Source organism: Corvus brachyrhynchos, unplaced genomic scaffold (assembly GCF_000691975.1).
Source record: "Corvus brachyrhynchos isolate BGI_N302 unplaced genomic scaffold, ASM69197v1 scaffold61, whole genome shotgun sequence".
Lineage (NCBI taxonomy): Eukaryota > Metazoa > Chordata > Aves > Passeriformes > Corvidae > Corvus > Corvus brachyrhynchos.
The window spans coordinates 9,415,882-9,432,909 of record NW_008236478.1 but is presented as its reverse complement, the minus strand read 5'-3'; the positions used below and the strand labels follow the sequence as shown (position 1 = coordinate 9,432,909).

Genomic DNA, 17,028 nt, shown 5'->3' with positions numbered 1-17,028 from the left:
CGGGAGCGAGCCGTGTGATCAGAGAGCTCTCGGCCATCGCCCTTTGCTGGTGCCACAGCCCCGCTGTCCTGGGGCCAGCGCTGACCTCCGACATGTACAGTCCGTGGAAAATGCATCACTGAGCTTTGCTGCACGTTCGGTGTTACACGGCTTGGGCTTAAAACTTCCTTGTCTTTCTTCTGAGATACACATCATCTCACTAACGAGTACAGAGAGGAGGAGGGAAGTTTTCAGTGGAGCTGAAGAAGGGGTATTTTCAGTAGAGCTGCTCTTCATGTGTGTGGGCATGTTTTTTATGGTGGCCAGCAGGTATTTGTAGCTCAAACCAGAGTGAGCCAGGACTGTGATACTGGAAGTCAGTGGTCTGTAAAACTGACGTGCAGAACATGAGCCTTAGTGGCCTTGGCATCTTCAGCTTGGCAGTCTCCCACTGAAACAGTTCTTTTGGGAACTGCCATGCTAAAATCCTTCAGGAAAATAGGACATGTTGCTATTGGCATCTCTTACGTGGTCAGGCAAGATGAGCAGTGTCTCTAAGCAAACATTACTATTAATATGTTTTTAATGAGTGCTGTAGGCCTCACCCATACTCAGTGCATCTCCTTCAGGTGCAAGTGTTTGCCATGAGCTGCCAGGCAAGGATCTGAGCTGCCATGAAAGCAGCTCATGGACAGGAGAGCCGCTATTGTGTTGTGTGAGGTTTTTTAGTTTGGTTTGGTGATGATGGTAATGCTCTTCTGCAACTCTGACTAAAGTGATTCTGGCTACCTTCATAGGCATCTGCTTTTAAAATCAGATTTTCCTTAGTATAAGTGAACGCGGTTCTCTCAGTCCTCAAAGAAAAGTAGAGCATAGAAATTAGGAATAGAAACTTCAAGCCTTCTCTTCAGCCTCGTTTTCAGCACAATAGATGCTTCATGCTGCTCTCACGTGGGAACTGCACATATTTAGTGTGCTTGCCACAGATGTGGAGAGACGTGAATTGATTTCCCAAATTCAGAGAACCAGTGTGAGTCCTGGGACCAGCCCTGAGGGTTTCTTGACTCCCAGCTCTAGATGACACTATTTTTTGCTTGCATGACTTGGGTGTACGAGACTCAGTGATCTGTGTTCACACCAGGGGCATCTGCAAGGAAGAAGCAACCTGTGCACACCGAAGGCATTGAACTTGTTTATCAAGAGCTCAGGTGGTGCCCCTCCCCACCTAGCTCTCTTCCTCTCCTTGTTGCTTGGAGCATTACTATATACTAAGAACACATTTTTTCTTTTTCTTTTTTTTTTTTTTTTACACTACCTTCCCTGCCTCAAGTCAGGCTAAATATCCCTGGTCAGGGACTGAGGAACTTGGTTTTCTTGAGTAATTGTTTTGGGCCATGTGATGACTAGGGTAACCAAAAGCTGCATGTCCTGCTCCCCTTTTGGTTTTTTGTTGGTGCTATCCATGGCAGTAAGGGCTCTTGTGTGTCTCTGCATGATGTCTCAGAGGGATGCCAATGCTTATGATTCTTCTTGCATGGCAATGACTAACACTGGAAAGGAATCTGATCCACAGAAAACTAACACTGGTGTTTCACAAGCTGATCTCACTAATTTCTGAGTTTGTTTTTCAAGAAAAACTGTATGGTTTTCCAAAGGACAATTTTAGTCTGGCTTTTGCAACTGTCTACTTGCTGACTGTGGTTTCAGTATCTTGGAGCTTGCCTGCAAATGAATTAACACAGGTATATGAACTCCATGAAGAGCCTGCATGAGTGTCCCTGCTATCCTGTGCTGTCCTGTCCTGTCCTGCTCACTCTGCTCTGCAGAATTGCAATTGCAATCCATAGCAGTGGTGCAATGGAAAAGGAAGCTGAAAAAAGCTTCTGGCTTGTTCCTTTAGATCCCCTTTAAAATGGACTGTTGGGTGGGCCAGCTTTTTCTCTCCCAAGTGTTATTACAATCCATTTATACTGGGGAAAAAGCAGGTTTGCTGCCAGGCAGCATATTTTCCATCGGCACTTGTAATTGTTGGGTGGCGGAGAGAGGTAGAGACTCTGGTTTCCAGGCTAGAGGGAGAGAGCGTGGCCAGGGTGTGCACTGGGTAGCATCGTCATGTGCCCAACCATGAATTCCAGGTTTTGCAGGGATGTGGGCTCAGCTGTGTAAGCAAAACCTTCTGCCCACTCACTCCTTGGAGCAGGCAGGGAGGCAGGTAGCCAACCTTCAGGCAGCTTGAGGGATGGAGAGCTGGCCTGGGGTGTAGCTGCAGCAGGGCTCTTTTTTTAGCTTGTTTATACTTACACACACACATGGGCCGTGCAAAGTTGGCTGAGCCAACCTTGACCAGCAGCAAAACAGGTTTTATTGCCATGACCTGAAGGCCAGATAAGCTGCTGAGCTTCGCTGGAGCAGGGACAGCTTTTATTTCTGTCAAGGAGGGGAGGCTCTTGTGTAGGGCTGACTCAAAACAAACTCAGTTGTTCAGACTTCCTCGTGGAAGCAGTATTAAGAAGGCTTATGTAAGACAAAGAGGTGATTCGAGGTAGCCAGCATGGTTTCACTGAGGGCAAATCATTCCTGACCAAGCTGGTGGCCTTCTATGGTGGAGTGACTGCAATGTTTGGCAAGGGAAGACAGACTGATTTAATTTACCTAGACTTCTGTAAGACCTTTGACATGATTCCACACGATACCCTCATCTCCAAATTCGAGAGAAATGAATTGGAAGGGGTGACTGTTCAGTGGATAAGGATTTGACTGGATGGACACATCCAGAGAGTTGTGGTCATTGGCTCTCTGTCCAGGCGAGAGCCAGTTGTGTCCCTTGGGGACTGGTGCTCTTTAATACCTTTATCAGTGGCATAGTGAGATCAAGTGCACCCTCAGCAGCTTTGCAGATGACACCCAGCTGAGCGGTGCTGTTGGCACAACAGAGGGAATGGATGGCATCCATGGAGACCTGGACAAGCTTGAGAGGTGGGCCCACAAGAATCTCATGAAGTTCAACAAGGCCAAGTGCAAGATGCTGCACCTGATTTGGGGCAACTCCAGATATGAGGACAGACTGGGAGAACTCATTGAGGGCAGCCCTGTGGAGAATGACTTGGGGTCTCTCTGAATGAAAAGCTGGACTGACCCAGCAATGTGTGCCCACAGCCCAGAAAGCCAGCCGTGTCCTGGGCTGCTTCCAAAGCAGCATGGCCAGCAGGTCAAGGGAGGGAATTCTGCCCCTCTACTCCACTCTGCTGAGACTCCATCTGCAGTGTTGCATCCATCTCTGGGGTTCCCAGCACAGGAAGGACATGGAACTCTTGGAGCAGGTGCAAAGGAGGCCACAAAGATGATCAGAGGGCTGGAGCACCTCTCCTATGAAGACAGGCTGAGAGAGTTGTTCAGCCTGGAGGTTCTAGAAGAGACATCATTGTGGCCTTCCAGTACCTATAAGGTTCAGTCAAGGTCTCTCCAACATCTATGCACATAGTTGAGGGAGACCCTAACTTAAGCTCTCTCTTCTGAGATTTGAAAATTATCTTAACAAGTGAATTGTAAGTCCCAAAGCAACAGTTCCTGCACAGCATTTAATAGCTCCTTTCCTCCAAGCAGATGCACCTGCTCTACCTCACTGGCCCTGAGCCACCATGAGACCAGACACTGCAGGCCCTCAGGGCTTACAAATATCCACTGGGATATTACAGTGCAGATCCAGACCGTTGAGGTTTGGGGTGTCTTTCTCCTGTGTTCAGCACAATGTACTGCTGGTGGTGGTGTTGTGGCAAAGGTTGAGCAGAGGCACCAGCAGCCCTGCAAGATGGGAGGGCTGAGCAGAGCCCATTTGCTCCATCTGGCCTCACAGTGGAAATTCCACAGAGAAGTGAAACTGTACACACAGTCTGGTCAAAGCAGGTACGTGGGAGGAGGGAGGTGAATTGAAGGAGTTCAAGAGAGCAAGGCATGTGTCAACCTAATGCTGAGCCCTGGAGCCTGAGCCCTACTGTAAAGCCCAGCTCAGCCCACACTGATCATTTCATCAGGCTTTGGATGAAGACAGTGGGAAGGTTTGAAGTGGTGGTAGCTGGAAATGAGGGTGGTGCATTCCTCCTCCCCAGCCCATTTGTGCACAGCTGGGTAATGTCTCTGTTGTCTGCCTGCAACCAGCTTGTTGAGTCCTCTCCTGCTTCTGGTTGGGGGACTTTGTTTCCTGTTGCATATAAAATTTCTTCACTTCTCTATCCTAAAATATTGTAGTTTATCTTTTGTGGTTCTGTGTTTCACATCTTCCTGTGCTCTTACGCTTGCTTCCTGCCTCTTCTGTGTTTTCTGTTTCTCCCATTAGCTCTCTAAACCCAACTCCCCGAGCAAGTATTTCTACCTTACAAGCTGCTTACAGTAGCTAGATGCTTTTCTAGACAAACTAATCCCAGACAAAACTGTCCCAGTCCTTGCATTTATGCAGCTGCTCATTTGACCCTAATCCATTTTAAAAGGAGAGTGCTGGTGGGTGAGGATGGAGTCAGAGGAGGAGGTCCTTGCTTGCTGACAGGTCTGCAAGGCTGAGAGACCCACGGTGTGATCTGCACACTTTCCCATGGGAGAAGCAGCATTTTAACTCTTCCCTGATCACTTCAAACTGATTATTTCTGGTCTCTTGAGCTTTTATGATAATTTTATTAGGTAAGGGCATATGAGTTAATCTCTCTTTTAATCAATCCCTAATTTAGATAACTGCATTATGTACCCATCTTCTGCCTTCACTTCCTCATTCATTCTCTTTGTGTTTTGCAGACTTCCTGGCTGTGCTTCAGTGGCGGGTGACTGAATTTAGTCTTCTCTGCATCACAGTGATGGTAGTAATGTGAAGTTTAATGAGCACCTGCAAAGCTGTGTAGCAGGTAAGTGCTCCAGGGGTCATTCTTCTTCCAGATTTGATGGGATTTTAAAAAGTTTCTTGATGGGCTCTCACTAGGAGATCTTGAGCCTTGCAGCAGAAATGCTGAAAGGAAATTGGTGTGGCTCATATTTTAGAAATGGTCCCAGCAGTGAGGGAGACAGCTTCTTGCAAAGCAAAAGTAGCAATGTTGTGAAGGTTTAATCTGGAAATGGCTTCAGCGTGGAAGATCAGTGTTAAAAGCCTCTCTCTTCTGGACTTTCAATATAAACTTGTTTTTATTTGACTGCTTGGTACAGTTGGGATCTAGTCAGAGAGTGATGGCAGAAGAAAGGGTCCAAAGCTTTGCTGACATCAGCTACTGATGCATTTTCTGCTGTGCAGGAGAACTTGCCAGAAGTACCTTACCCAGACTGGGAAAGTACTGGAATTCCCCTCTTCTAAGTGTTAGAGGGAGAGAAATGCCTGGGAGTGCCTGGACAACTTCCAGATGATCAAGGGTGACAGCAGCGGCAGACAAAGGGAAACTGTTTTCACAAGCCAGCGATGTGTAGAGTTTTCACGTTTGTATGAAAACCTCTAAAAACATGCTGAAAGGAGAGCTGCTGGGTGAAACCAAGATGTCTGGCAGCGCTGCTCTGCGTGTGACAGGAGGCTCTGTGGGTAACAGTGGTGGGAAGGCAAGAACCAGAGCTGATGACAGAGGGAACTGCCAGAGCAGCAGTCCTGGCTGCCACAATGTCCTGCTACAGCTCTGAGTACCTGTTAGTTCATGCTTTCCACGTGATTTTTTTTTTTTTTTTACTTATTTATTCTGGATCTGTGTTGGGTGGTGTCTGTCCCCTTTTTCCCATGACAGAGTTCAAACAGCTGCTCTGCTCTAGCAAAGCTCAGCTCACAGAGTTCCCTGGCATGCTCCTCCAGCCAGCCCTGATCAAAGCTGTGAGAGCTGGCCCACTGCCATTCTCCTGTGTGTAAATGAAGCTCTTTCTCTTTTTCCTTTCCATTCACCATCTTTCATTATTATCCCTCCTCCAGAGTCAGGTTTTTCTGGCTGATCTAGCACATTATTTGTATCAGCAGTATTTGCCTCAAGGCAGAGATGCTTTTTCAGCATTTATAGGGAAAACGTCTGGTGCATCCCACTGCCATGTATGTGGCTCAGGAAAACCAAGCATGGTGTTGGCAAGCATGAGGACCATTGCAGCCAACTGTTGCAGAATTTAAGCCCTGTTAGGCACAGTCTCCAACTCATAGGGTTATGCTGGTTGCCTGGCAAAGGAAAACTTACTGTTCCCTCACTTTTGAAACCAGGGGAAGAGCACATAGAGAAGGTTCTTGTGCCCTGAGCAGGAAAAGGGACATGAGTTATAAGGTGTCAGCTGAGCCACCTGTGTCACCAACTCATCTTTTCATGGGTTGCCTCCAGGGATGGTGGGTGCCATCAGTTGAAAAGGAAGAGTTTGTGGTCAAACCCAAATAAAAACAATGTGAATTGGCTTCAGAATGCCTTGCTTTCAGCTCTTCCAAATTGCAGAGGGTTTGGTGATGAGTGGTGAGCACCTGATGAGGAGTGGGACCAAATGGTTCCCACACTGTCTGCAAGGAGGTGAAGCAGCTCCCTAAGACAAGATACCACCTGCCTGTGCCAGGATCCCAGCAGGGATCCATACAGCTTGCTTGGAGAAAGCACATGCAGTGGTAAGGAGATTTTCCTGCAGGTAGGGGCAGCTAAGAAGTAGTCTAGACTGCCTTGAGAAGCAGAGATTTGCTGGAAGTTTTTCAGAAAAAAGTAAACAGAGACTTGCCAGAAATCATCCAGGCACAGTGTAAGCCGTGCGTGTAGGCAGAGGGAAGAAACTGTATTGCTTTTTCAGACCTCCTTTTTCTCCTATTTTTTAAGCTCTTGTAGAGTGTTAACACATACCAGAGGTGGAGCTGAGGAGATGTTCTCAAACTTAAAATGTCACACTTGATATTCACACTATAGTGCTTCCCAGAGGAGCTTGATCTTCCATATCTGCATCCAGAATGCTTCGATCCTGATCTATTTCCTCCTGGATGTTCAGGTACCTTACTGCCACTGGTTTCGGAGGAGAGTTTGATTTCTAAAGGCCTCTGGGGATTTAGCAACCAAATACCTTGGGGCTGTTAGAAATGTGAGGGAAAATACTTGAAGTTTCAGCAGCACAGACACCTCTGCACTGCAGATTGCAACTCATGGTAATTAAAAATTACCCTTATCTTCCAGTCTTGTGGGGGCAAGGATGGAAGGTATGTCTTTATTTTGAGTAGCTGGAATCCACCAGTTGACCCTCCCCTCCTGTAACACAAAATGGCACAAATTATCTGGCACAGTAGGTGACTTAAGGACAGAGCTCTAGTGTGGTCCCACCTAGTGAGATGGCTATGCTCAGTCTAAGAACCATGGCAATGCTCTTCTGCAGCCAAAGACAAAAGATGGTCTGAAGGTGCTTGGATGATGTTTATCCCACCTTCCTGTTGACTCATAGCTGCATCGTGCTCTTGGAATAGGTGCAGGGTTATGATCTCACACTCTGAGGGAGTTACAGGAAGAAATGTCGACTGAAAGGGAGGTATTTGTGTGCTAAGTCATCCACAACACGTGCTCTCAGCTCAGCCTTGTATTTGCTACTAGTCTTGGATGCTTTGGGTCTCCCATGTGGAGGTGGAGGCTTTGTTCCTTGCCAAGCTCCTTGCCTGCTGCAGCAGAGGGGTTTTTGTGCCCGTGAGCAGGGGCCCCACAGCTATGAGTCACAGTTCCCATTACGTTGTAACTTAGCCTTTAAGTGAGCCGAGAGGCTGTCCCTTGGCTTTCAAACAAAGCCTTCCTTTGTTGTGCTTATGGTATAAAGAAAGCAACCGTATGTGCTCACCCCAACATCCCAAATGAAAACCACGTGGCTTCACAATCTTAGTATGTGTGTTTGAAACTTCTGCTGCAGCCCTGCAGGTTACATCACTCCTTTCCCCTTGGATCTTTTAGTTTTTCTTCCCAGCGTTCAGTTTGCAAATTCTTCAGGGAAACAAAGAGCTTAGAGATGTTTTGTTTTCTTGGTAAGAAGAGGGGACTGAGCAGAGAGCACATGCAAATTATTAAATATGGGTGCATGTGGCAATAGGCCGATTCATTCCCTTGGGTGAAAATGGCTCTGGGTTGATGGCCATGAGTGCTGAAAGGATAAGCTTCATGGAAATGTTGTATGGAAGTGGGGCAGTTTGTTTTCTTGTATGACTTTCTTGTATGACTTCTGCTGCTTTTTATTTATTCAAACTCATTTTGAAGAGCGGGATTAGCCAGAAGTACTCTGCAGCCAACATATTTGTGTGCATGCGTCTGTCTTGGCAGTTTTTAGGTTTATGGCAAGTGAGCCAAGACTGGGATTTCTGCTTCCCAAAGCATTTGTGTTGTTTCTCCTGATCTTTTCTAGAGTCACTAGGTAATGAAGTAACAGGGTTTGATTCTTCCTCAGAGTCTGTGTGCAATGCACAGTGTCTCTGCTTAGATCAGGGAGTCATCCTGGTCAGAGGCAAGGAAATGGGGCAATGCAGTAAAAGTGCTCTTCTTGTTCTCTCTTCCTTCCACACCCTCTACCCATCCCTGCAGGGGCTTTCACAGGCTGATGGGTTGTGTTTTGTTTTTTACTTTATTTAAAGAACTATATTGTGTTTAAAAAAAAAAAAGCTGGGATTTCAGGCAATGGAATAAAGCATTGCTTTTGATTTCTGTGGTGATGTTTTGGCAACAATAACCAGTTCTTAAATACAGTTTTTTCCCCTATTGTTTGAATACAAACAGCAGTGACTAGTTAGCAAAACAATGGTCCAATATCACACAAACCTTCAACCCCATCCAGCGTTTTTGAGTTCTGTTTAAGCACATATTTGGCCCTGCTGGTCTCTGTGAGTGTGGCTTTGTCACTGAGTCGAGACTGTGATGGAGTAGATCTCAGATCAGCCAAATTCCCAACCTGCAATGACAATTTCTTCTTGCTGTGTTTTTGTTTGGTGTGGAAGTGTCTGGCAGCTATTGTGCTTTCTGCTGTCTGTAATACGTTAATGCTCATGGTTCATGACTGAAATGGGACTTCATAGTTTCACATGTAAAACGTAATCACACTGCAAGTCATGTCTGAGCCCTGTCAATATCCACATGTGCTCTTTTTTAGATGTGCTGGAGTGCTGTGTCCCTGCTGGGAAATCAACTTTATTAGAAAGTTTCCACCAATTCTTTTAATAACTAAGCATTCCTTCCAATGGGTGTACAGTTAAGTTGTATGTACAAGGATGCATATGCTTACCACAGGATGAGGAGAGCCAGATTAACCACTGCCTGATTTAACAGCAGTGGTGTGGGTTTTTTCCGCCTTGCTGAGAATTAAGTGGGGAAAAGGGAGGCAGATTTAAACAAACATCTTGGCAATTGAACCCTTTCTGTACTCACCACCTCTCCCTGAGGTGACTGCCAGGCCAGATCCATGAGCCATGGCTTCCTCACATGCAAGGAGCTGTTGTGTGGCTGAAGGGGTGACAACCAGAGTGGGGCCCAGCGTGAGCACCAGGTGGAGGCCAGAGAGCCTGTGTGCAGTGACAGTGCTCCATACATTGTGGTTGACACTATCAGGCTTTTGGTGGAGCAGCAGGGGTGTTTGTCCATCTGTGCTGATGAAAGCGTGTGCAAGGGAATGATCAACTATTGCCCAGGGTCCCATCATGTTGGGTTAGAGGAAGAGGGTGCCAGTAAGGGTGGTAAGTTAAGGGTTTTTTCTTTGTGTGTGTCTTTTCTCCTCCTAAACAAAAAAAAAAACCAACCAGCCAACCAAACAAAAACAGAAAAAAAAAGCCAAAACCAACAAAACCCACAAAAGTTTGGTCTACTCTGTGGATACTAAAAGGCTAGCAGAGAAATTTTCTAGCTTTCTACAGCCACCTGTGAAAGTCTCCATTCTCACGCAGCCTAGCTGGGAAACAGTTTGAGATTTTGTAAACTATCTCACAGGTGCAGGTTGTTGTGGAGATCGCTTTGGTACACTGGAAGAAATATTTTGGAAATGGGTGTTATACTGTTCAGCCAATCACACTGGTAGGTGGTTGATCAATGGACCAATCATATCATTCCTCTATTGCGAACCAAGTTATAAAAAGACAGATTTAGTTCATTAATAAAGGGGGGCCATTTTATCCTGGACTTGAATTCTGTGTCGTTCCTCTCGCCAGAGCACTGTCAGTGCCCTTCACATGCTTATCCCCCCCGAATCTGCCTGCCCGTGGGAAGGGAGAGCTATCTAGTCCTGTACACAGGATGAGCATCAGCATTTCCTTGGAAATACCTGCTCTGGTGACCTCCAGGAGAAAAATATTGTTTCCGAAAGTCCACAGCAGACCTGTTGGGCAGGATGTCCGACTCGGGCCGCGCGACTGACCCTGTTGGCACTGCAGCAGGCCTGGGACAGGATGTCCACGGATATTACGAAAGGCTAACGTTCTCAATCAAACAGCAGAACAATAGCTATCAGGCAACTGGCCTTGTCCAACTGCTGTGCTGTGGCCAAGCAGCTAATCTGGGGTGTGGCTTCCAGGCATGGTTTGGAAGGACGTTGCTGTGCCATACCCGACTGCCGTAGTCCTGGGCAGGGCAGCTGGCTTGTCCTGGTTTTAAACGTGGCTGTGTTACCAGTGTCAACATCCAGGCCCCTGCACCTCATGTATTGGTGCATTTGGTTCTTCCCCACTTGTGGCTTTGGTAGAGAGCCAAAGACAGAGCCCAATCCCATCTGCCGGGGCTGAACCAGTTGAGATTGTGCTGGCAGCTGGAATTCGGTACTTTGTCTGTAGCACTAATTTAATGCTCAAAAAACAGGTCAGAACATGAGTTAGAGCTGCTGTGGCTGGCACTGTTCTGTCCCAGTCGACATCTCATCCCACTGACGTCCTGCACACAGCTTAATTCATAGGAGCTGAAAGTTCAAGTGGAAGAAAGCACAAGCTGGTGCTGCTCAGGCTCTGTATTGGATTTTTATCCCTTAGTTTTCCTGTCTGGGCTGTGTGTTCTGCAGCTGACTGTGTGCTCAGGAGATGGGAGAGCAAGAGCTTGTCCTGGCTGCGTTGTGCTGTGTGGGTATGGGGTTGTCTAAGGAAGTGCCTCTGTCCAGGTTTTTGGCAGGAACAGTTATACTGACCTGCATCTCTGCATTGCCCATTTTCCTGTCATTGTGTGAGTTTCTTACAAATCAGAGGTTGTAGTCGCCACTAAGAGAAAACCTGATTTTAGTGGCAGCTGGATCATATCTGAATACCTGCAGAGGTGGCAGTGATACTTGCAAGTTGGAGAAGGATATGGTGCATTACTAAACGCTTTCAGCAAACTTTTATTCTTGCCTAGATCTCTGTAAATGCAGCAGAAGCTTTTTTCAGACTATACACTCAAAGGTTGAAAGGTAATTTGTTTACTGTTGTGCAGCAAGAGAAGGAATCACAGAGCTCCCAGAAGCTCAACGGTGAGGAAGTGCAGCTGAGCTGAGCCTGAAACCCTTCACACTGAGGTTCGCATCTCTCCAGTAAGAACGTCCCAGTTGCAGATTAGTGGATGGTTTGATGTGTTAATCTCAGTCAAAACAAGTAGCAGAGTCCTTTCCAAACCTCAAGGATCTTCCCAATGAGAGAGTCAGAAATCATATTTGTTCCCATGAAAGTTCTGGTTTTAAAAATTTGGCAGCTTTCAACGAAAAAGGCCTCCCAACCAGCTGTATTTTCTATCATCGACTTGAAATGCCTCTTTTCTTGCAGCCTACCAAAGCAAAACACAATGTAGCAGCCACCTATTCATTGCCTTTTGTGTCAGACAGATTGCAGGAAACAATCGAGTGTGTTGTAAGTGATGTCTTGGCGTGTTCCAGTGTAATACTGAACTGCACTCAGTGGCTTGACTTGGGTTTTTCCAATTTAAGAATCAAAGCTTCAGCTCTCTCCTACCTGGTTTACTGCTGAACACCAGCCAGAGCATGTTTTGCTTACCGTGATTCAAAATCTAGAGGAATAAAATGGCTGAAAAAATAAAGCAGTATGAGGAACTCTGGAGTAAAGGAAGGCACTGTTAATGAAAGAGAAATATTTTCCCATGTCTTCAGAGAAGGTAGAGGGTTATCTGGGCTCAGAGCACACGAGCAGCCTGCAGAGGCAGATTGCAAGCTGCTGTCTCTTTCTTTCCTTTGCCAGGTTGAGCAGGAGGCAAAAGGGTCTGAAGCCGCTATGGAAAAGGGTGTGAGGAAGGCTTGGGGATGTCAGAAATTAAGCACATTTAGCTGGAAGGGACAGGATGTTGTTATGACTTTGAGCATTATCATCTCCATGAAGGACTTTGCTGCTCCTGCCGGGAAATGCCCTGTGAAAGGGTGGCTTGGGAAGGGGGAGAGCACACATTGCCACAGGGCAGCATCTGCCTCAGGCTGGTCCACACAAACCCTGTATGACCTCTGTGATGCTGTGAAGAGGAGAAGAAGCTGAAGGCGGAGCTGCTGCTGCCTGGCTCTGTGAAGGCTTCTTCCTGTGCTGTTTCCCTTTCCTTATGCTGTGCTACCTGGAACTGTGCTCTCGGTGAGCCAAACATCACTAAATTGGCAGCAAAGGGCTAGGGTGAGAGCTGGCCTCCCTCTGCTTGTGGCTTCATGGCACCAACCTGAACTGTATGACAGCAGCATCACCTTTCCCCTTCCTCTCTTGGGGCTTCCTGCATCATCCAGGACCTGCTCTGGTGCTGGTCAGGATCCTCCAGCTGAGGAGGCAGCTTCAGATTTGAAAGGATGAAGGCTAACCTGCCTGGGAGCTGAAGGTGGAGGGCTGAAGGTGCCCTTGGTGGACCCTTTGAACATACCAAGTGCTGCAGGATGCAGCTGATGTTTGTAATCAAGCAGCAGTGTGATCAGCTGTTTTTATCTCTTGAGTGCTCACTCCCAGCTGGAGGGTGGGATGGTGTCTGCCCCCTCACTTCCCAGGGTTGTGCAGAGTGGTCATTAACCTTAAACTCGGTGAAGGCCCTAGTCACTGCAGGAGTGAGTGGCACAGAAAAGCCCAGAAGGAAACTAATTCTAGTGCCAGAGGCAGGTTTGAACAAGTAGCATCACATGCTGGGCAGTGAGCAGAGACAGCTTTACATCAAGATAGTGAGATTTCACATACCCTGGCCCTTCTCCCTTTCTCAAGCAGCTTTCTTTGGTCTTCCTCCACCTTTCCCTGCTTCGTGCCCACAGAAGAAAGGGAGGGTCTCTGCATTCTCACCTGGCCCAGGGAGCAGGGCAAGGGCTGCTTTGGCTGCTGGCAGGAGTGGCCTGCCTGTGGTGCAGACTGTGGCACCCATTGGGGGGTCTTTGGAGCCCCAGGACTGCCACAAGAGGTTCTGCAGAAGGTAGGTAGGATGTAAGCCTGTTACTGAGTCCAGATGTTGTTTATACTTTAAAGGAAAAAACTGTCAGGGTGAGAAATTCAGAAAAGGTTGCAGATTGCTTGGAGAACTTGCTGTTTAAAAATTTACGAACACCTTTTATTTTTTTCCCCCATATTTGAAATGTTGCTAAATTTGATACATAGATTGAAAAATTGCCATTTCTCTTTCTTAGTCTCCAGTTTGGAAAGGTTTGGACTCTCTCCCTCTTCCCCACACAAAAGCTGCCTCAGCCTGAGCAGGCATAAATATTTTTATCCGGCTTAAATAGCTTGGGCTGGAGTTAAAAGCAAGGGGGAAGAGCAGCCTTTGTTATGGGGAATGCTGGAGCGCCATAGCAGGCAGTGCTACTGGTTTCACCTGTATTGTTGAGTCTTTCTTATTAGCCAGGAAAGCTGTGTCTGAGAGATGTGGGAATGCTCTGCCCGTACCACTCTTGCTGCTGCTGAGGCCAGGCTCCACTGACTTCAGTCACTGAGCACCATTAACCTTAAACCTTAACTGAGGTTAATGTTTGGCTTCATTTTCTGGAGTCAGTAGCTACAGTAGCAAAAGGGCAGTTTTGACCAGCAGAACTCGCTCTGGGCTGAAAACAGATAGTCCTCTCACAAATCCACATGATGTGACCATCTTGTCACTTCCAGTTTCCAGAGGTTGCCTGTAGGGTTTGCTGAGGGCAGAGGTTGCATGCAAGTTCCCTAACCCAATCCTGCAAAATGAGCTGGGGTATCCTAGAATGTCAGTGTGACCTGGAGTGAATTCAAGTGAGCCAGCCAGTGATGGACTCGGGGATGTCTGGCCTAACTCCTGCTGCTAGCAGAGCTTTGGGACAGGTAACTGTGGCAGCAGTGTGCCCATGGGCAGCTGGGCATGAGAAAGAAGATCCTAAAGAAGCTGACTTCTTTCAGCCTTACGCATCTTAGAAGTAATGTGGTAATAGTAAAACATTTCATGTGCAGGGACAGTGGTCTAGCAGAGCAGAGCAGTGATGTCATCCTGGTCAAGACTGCAAGAAGAAGGCACCTGGCCCCTGGCCATGTTATTTTTAAGCTTGGAAGGCACATGTGGTCTGCAAGAGCATAGCACTAAGGAAGGGAACTCACGAGTGCTTCCTGCCCTGCCCCAGCAAACTGATAAAGCCCTTTGCAATGCAGGGTGACTCCAGTTTATTTTTAAAATGTGCCCAGGCATGGAGCTCACTGAATAACTGGAACACCCGGATTTGGACATTAATTCATCTTTAATTTGTTGCCTGATGAATTAAAGAGTTAATGTAAATGTAAAAAAGGACAGGATAGGGCCACAAACTATTTCCAGAGCAATGTCTGCATAAGAACATTTAACTGTGCATGTGCATGGCATCTAAAAAAAGGGTAGTTGGTAAATGTTACACAGGGAGGGGCATGGAGCATTATCCTGAGCACCGTGTGAATTTTCTTGCTGCTTGGACAATGCATCTCAATCCTGTTCCCTTCCCTGGTTATTCCAGTCCCAGCCCTCTCATAAGCAAAGATAATTGTGTGCCGAAGGATACAGTTCCCATGTACAGTAAATGCTCACATTGAGGAAATCCAGGTTCCTGCAGTCAAAACCAGCAGTTTGTTGTGCAGTTATGATAACAAGGTCCACTGGGATGCATTTATCTTTATTGTGTGCCCTGTGGAGGCATAAATGAGATTGCCAGAGATATTTTCCTTCTTGCCCAGATGCTGGGACAGCAGGATTGCTGTGGCACCAAAACATGCTGGGTTCAAGCCAGGAAGGAGCTATTCCAGGGGGTCAGAATTACAGCCCTGACCTCCTGGAGCACACAGAGTGCCTCACCATCTCTTGGCTCTCTATGAAACAGCTTCAATCCCACAGCAGAATTACTTAGGAATGAGATTGCTATTTCTGGTCTGATTGATGAAGTATTTTATTGATAGACTTTATTTCTGTAACAGAAACCCTTCTCTCTCAAGCACTTTTGAGGCATTAAAGCAGCTGTGCTAAAATTTCCCAGCTGGAAGAAGAAATATCCCTGCTTGTCTATCTTGTCCTTCTGATCTCCCTGTGCTGGGACTGAGAGGTGATACTGCTAGAAAGAGGAAGTGGTGAGCTTCCAACATCACAGCAGCGGGTGACAACTTCAGATTGTACTGCCCTGGGCAGGCACTTGGGCTCTTGATAGTGATGCCAGCCCTCCAGAAACAGAAATGCCAGCTGGGAGGAAACAGGCCAGGCTTTAGCCTGAGCACCATCTGGCCCAGCCCTCTGGGAGGCCTTGTCACCACCAGGCAGAGACCCTGGCAATGGCGCCATGTCCCAGAAAGTTGGGAATTAAATCCTTTCATTGTGAGCCCCATGGCACAGAGAGATTTATTAAATGTGGGGTTGGAGCAGCAGAGCCAGTAACCACACAAAGTCACTCCAAAACACCATAGTGGTCTCAGTCATGCCAAGGGCATGGGACTGTTGCTGGCACATGGCTGGGGTGTGACTCACAGCGTTGCTGAGGTCACTGCTAACAGGAGTGAGCTGGCTGCAAGCACAGCTGTTAAGGGGCTGCTTGGGGGAGATGGCTTAACCATGGTTTTTACTAATGTCTTCCACAGGTCAGTAGTGTCATAAGCACCAAAAATAAGCAACCTGATGCTTTTAGAACTACTGAGCTAAAGGAAACCCTTTCCATTTTAGCAGAGTCTCTGCCCTTCTTCTGGGGAATGTGATCATGAGGCATCCTGGGGGCCAGGAGGGTTTGCCACAGCCTGATGCTGGTGGTGCTGAAAGGCAGGAAGAGCTTTGCCTGTAGTTCCTGCTTAGAAGCACAAAGCTGTGCAGGCTTGTTCCCACTCATGTGTGCCTCATGTGTGAAGGCTGCCCTGATCCAAGCAGGCTGTGTGGGTTCCCAGACATGCTTAACATGGAAGGTGGCCAGGACAGACCTGCCTATACCATTGTCATATCTGAAATATTAGCTTTATGGTGAGAAAAAGCAGTGCTCGTCTCCAGCCCTGCTTTTATACACCTGGGGAGGTTCTGCTTGCTTCTTTCTTTCCTTTCTGTCCAGGGAATATTAAAGGAGAGGCAAAGGAAGGACATGCCCTCCCATACTGCCTAACAGCATCACAAGGGGTTGACAGCAGGAAGTGCCTTCACAGTTCTGTTTTTCGCAGTTCATTTAATAAGAGCCTCTTCCATCTCACTGTCAGCTGATAAAGCCTCTTTGGGAAGTTGGTTATTAACTTGCAGAAAGGGCCATGCACGTAGGAGTTTCTAGATTCAAGCATTATTTTCAGGGCTAGAAAGGATGTCAAAGTTTTTCTTGCAGTGGGGAGTTCCTTTCATTTTTTCACTTGAGGGAAGATATTTCGAATCATGGGTCATTCCACCTTTCTCTCTCTTCCAGGGAAGGAATTGCCATGCCCGTGGGACTCTTCCGGGTGTGCCTACTGGTGATTACAGCTATTGTCAACCACCCGCTCTTCTTCCCTAAGGAGAATGGCACCGTCCCCGAGAACACGGAAGAAATCATCCAGAAGATGAAGGAGCGGGAGGAGAGCCTTCGGCTGGAGCAGTTGCGCTTGGAGCAGGAAATCGCGGACCAGGAAGCCACACAGAAGGCTCTGGAAAAGGCTGCAGTGGTAGTGGAGGAAAGCAAAGAGGAAAAAGTCCGATGGGATATGTGGACTGCCCTTTCCATGGTCATTTTCCTGCTGCTTGAGTT

At 47.3% G+C, this 17,028-nt stretch overlaps 1 protein-coding gene across 1 annotated transcript in view; it reads left to right on the top strand.

The window, feature by feature from the left end:
- Window positions 1–3,416: 3,416 nt before the first annotated feature.
- ITPRIP (inositol 1,4,5-trisphosphate receptor interacting protein) overlaps window positions 3,417–17,028 on the top strand; it is a 19,645-nt gene continuing 6,033 nt past the window's right edge. Inside the window, exons 1-3 of the mRNA XM_017726188.1 lie at window positions 3,417–4,650; window positions 4,762–4,868; window positions 16,711–17,028. Coding sequence (XP_017581677.1) covers window positions 16,724–17,028 — 305 coding nt within the window. The 5' untranslated portion in view covers window positions 3,417–4,650; window positions 4,762–4,868; window positions 16,711–16,723. The remainder of the gene's footprint in view (window positions 4,651–4,761; window positions 4,869–16,710) is intronic.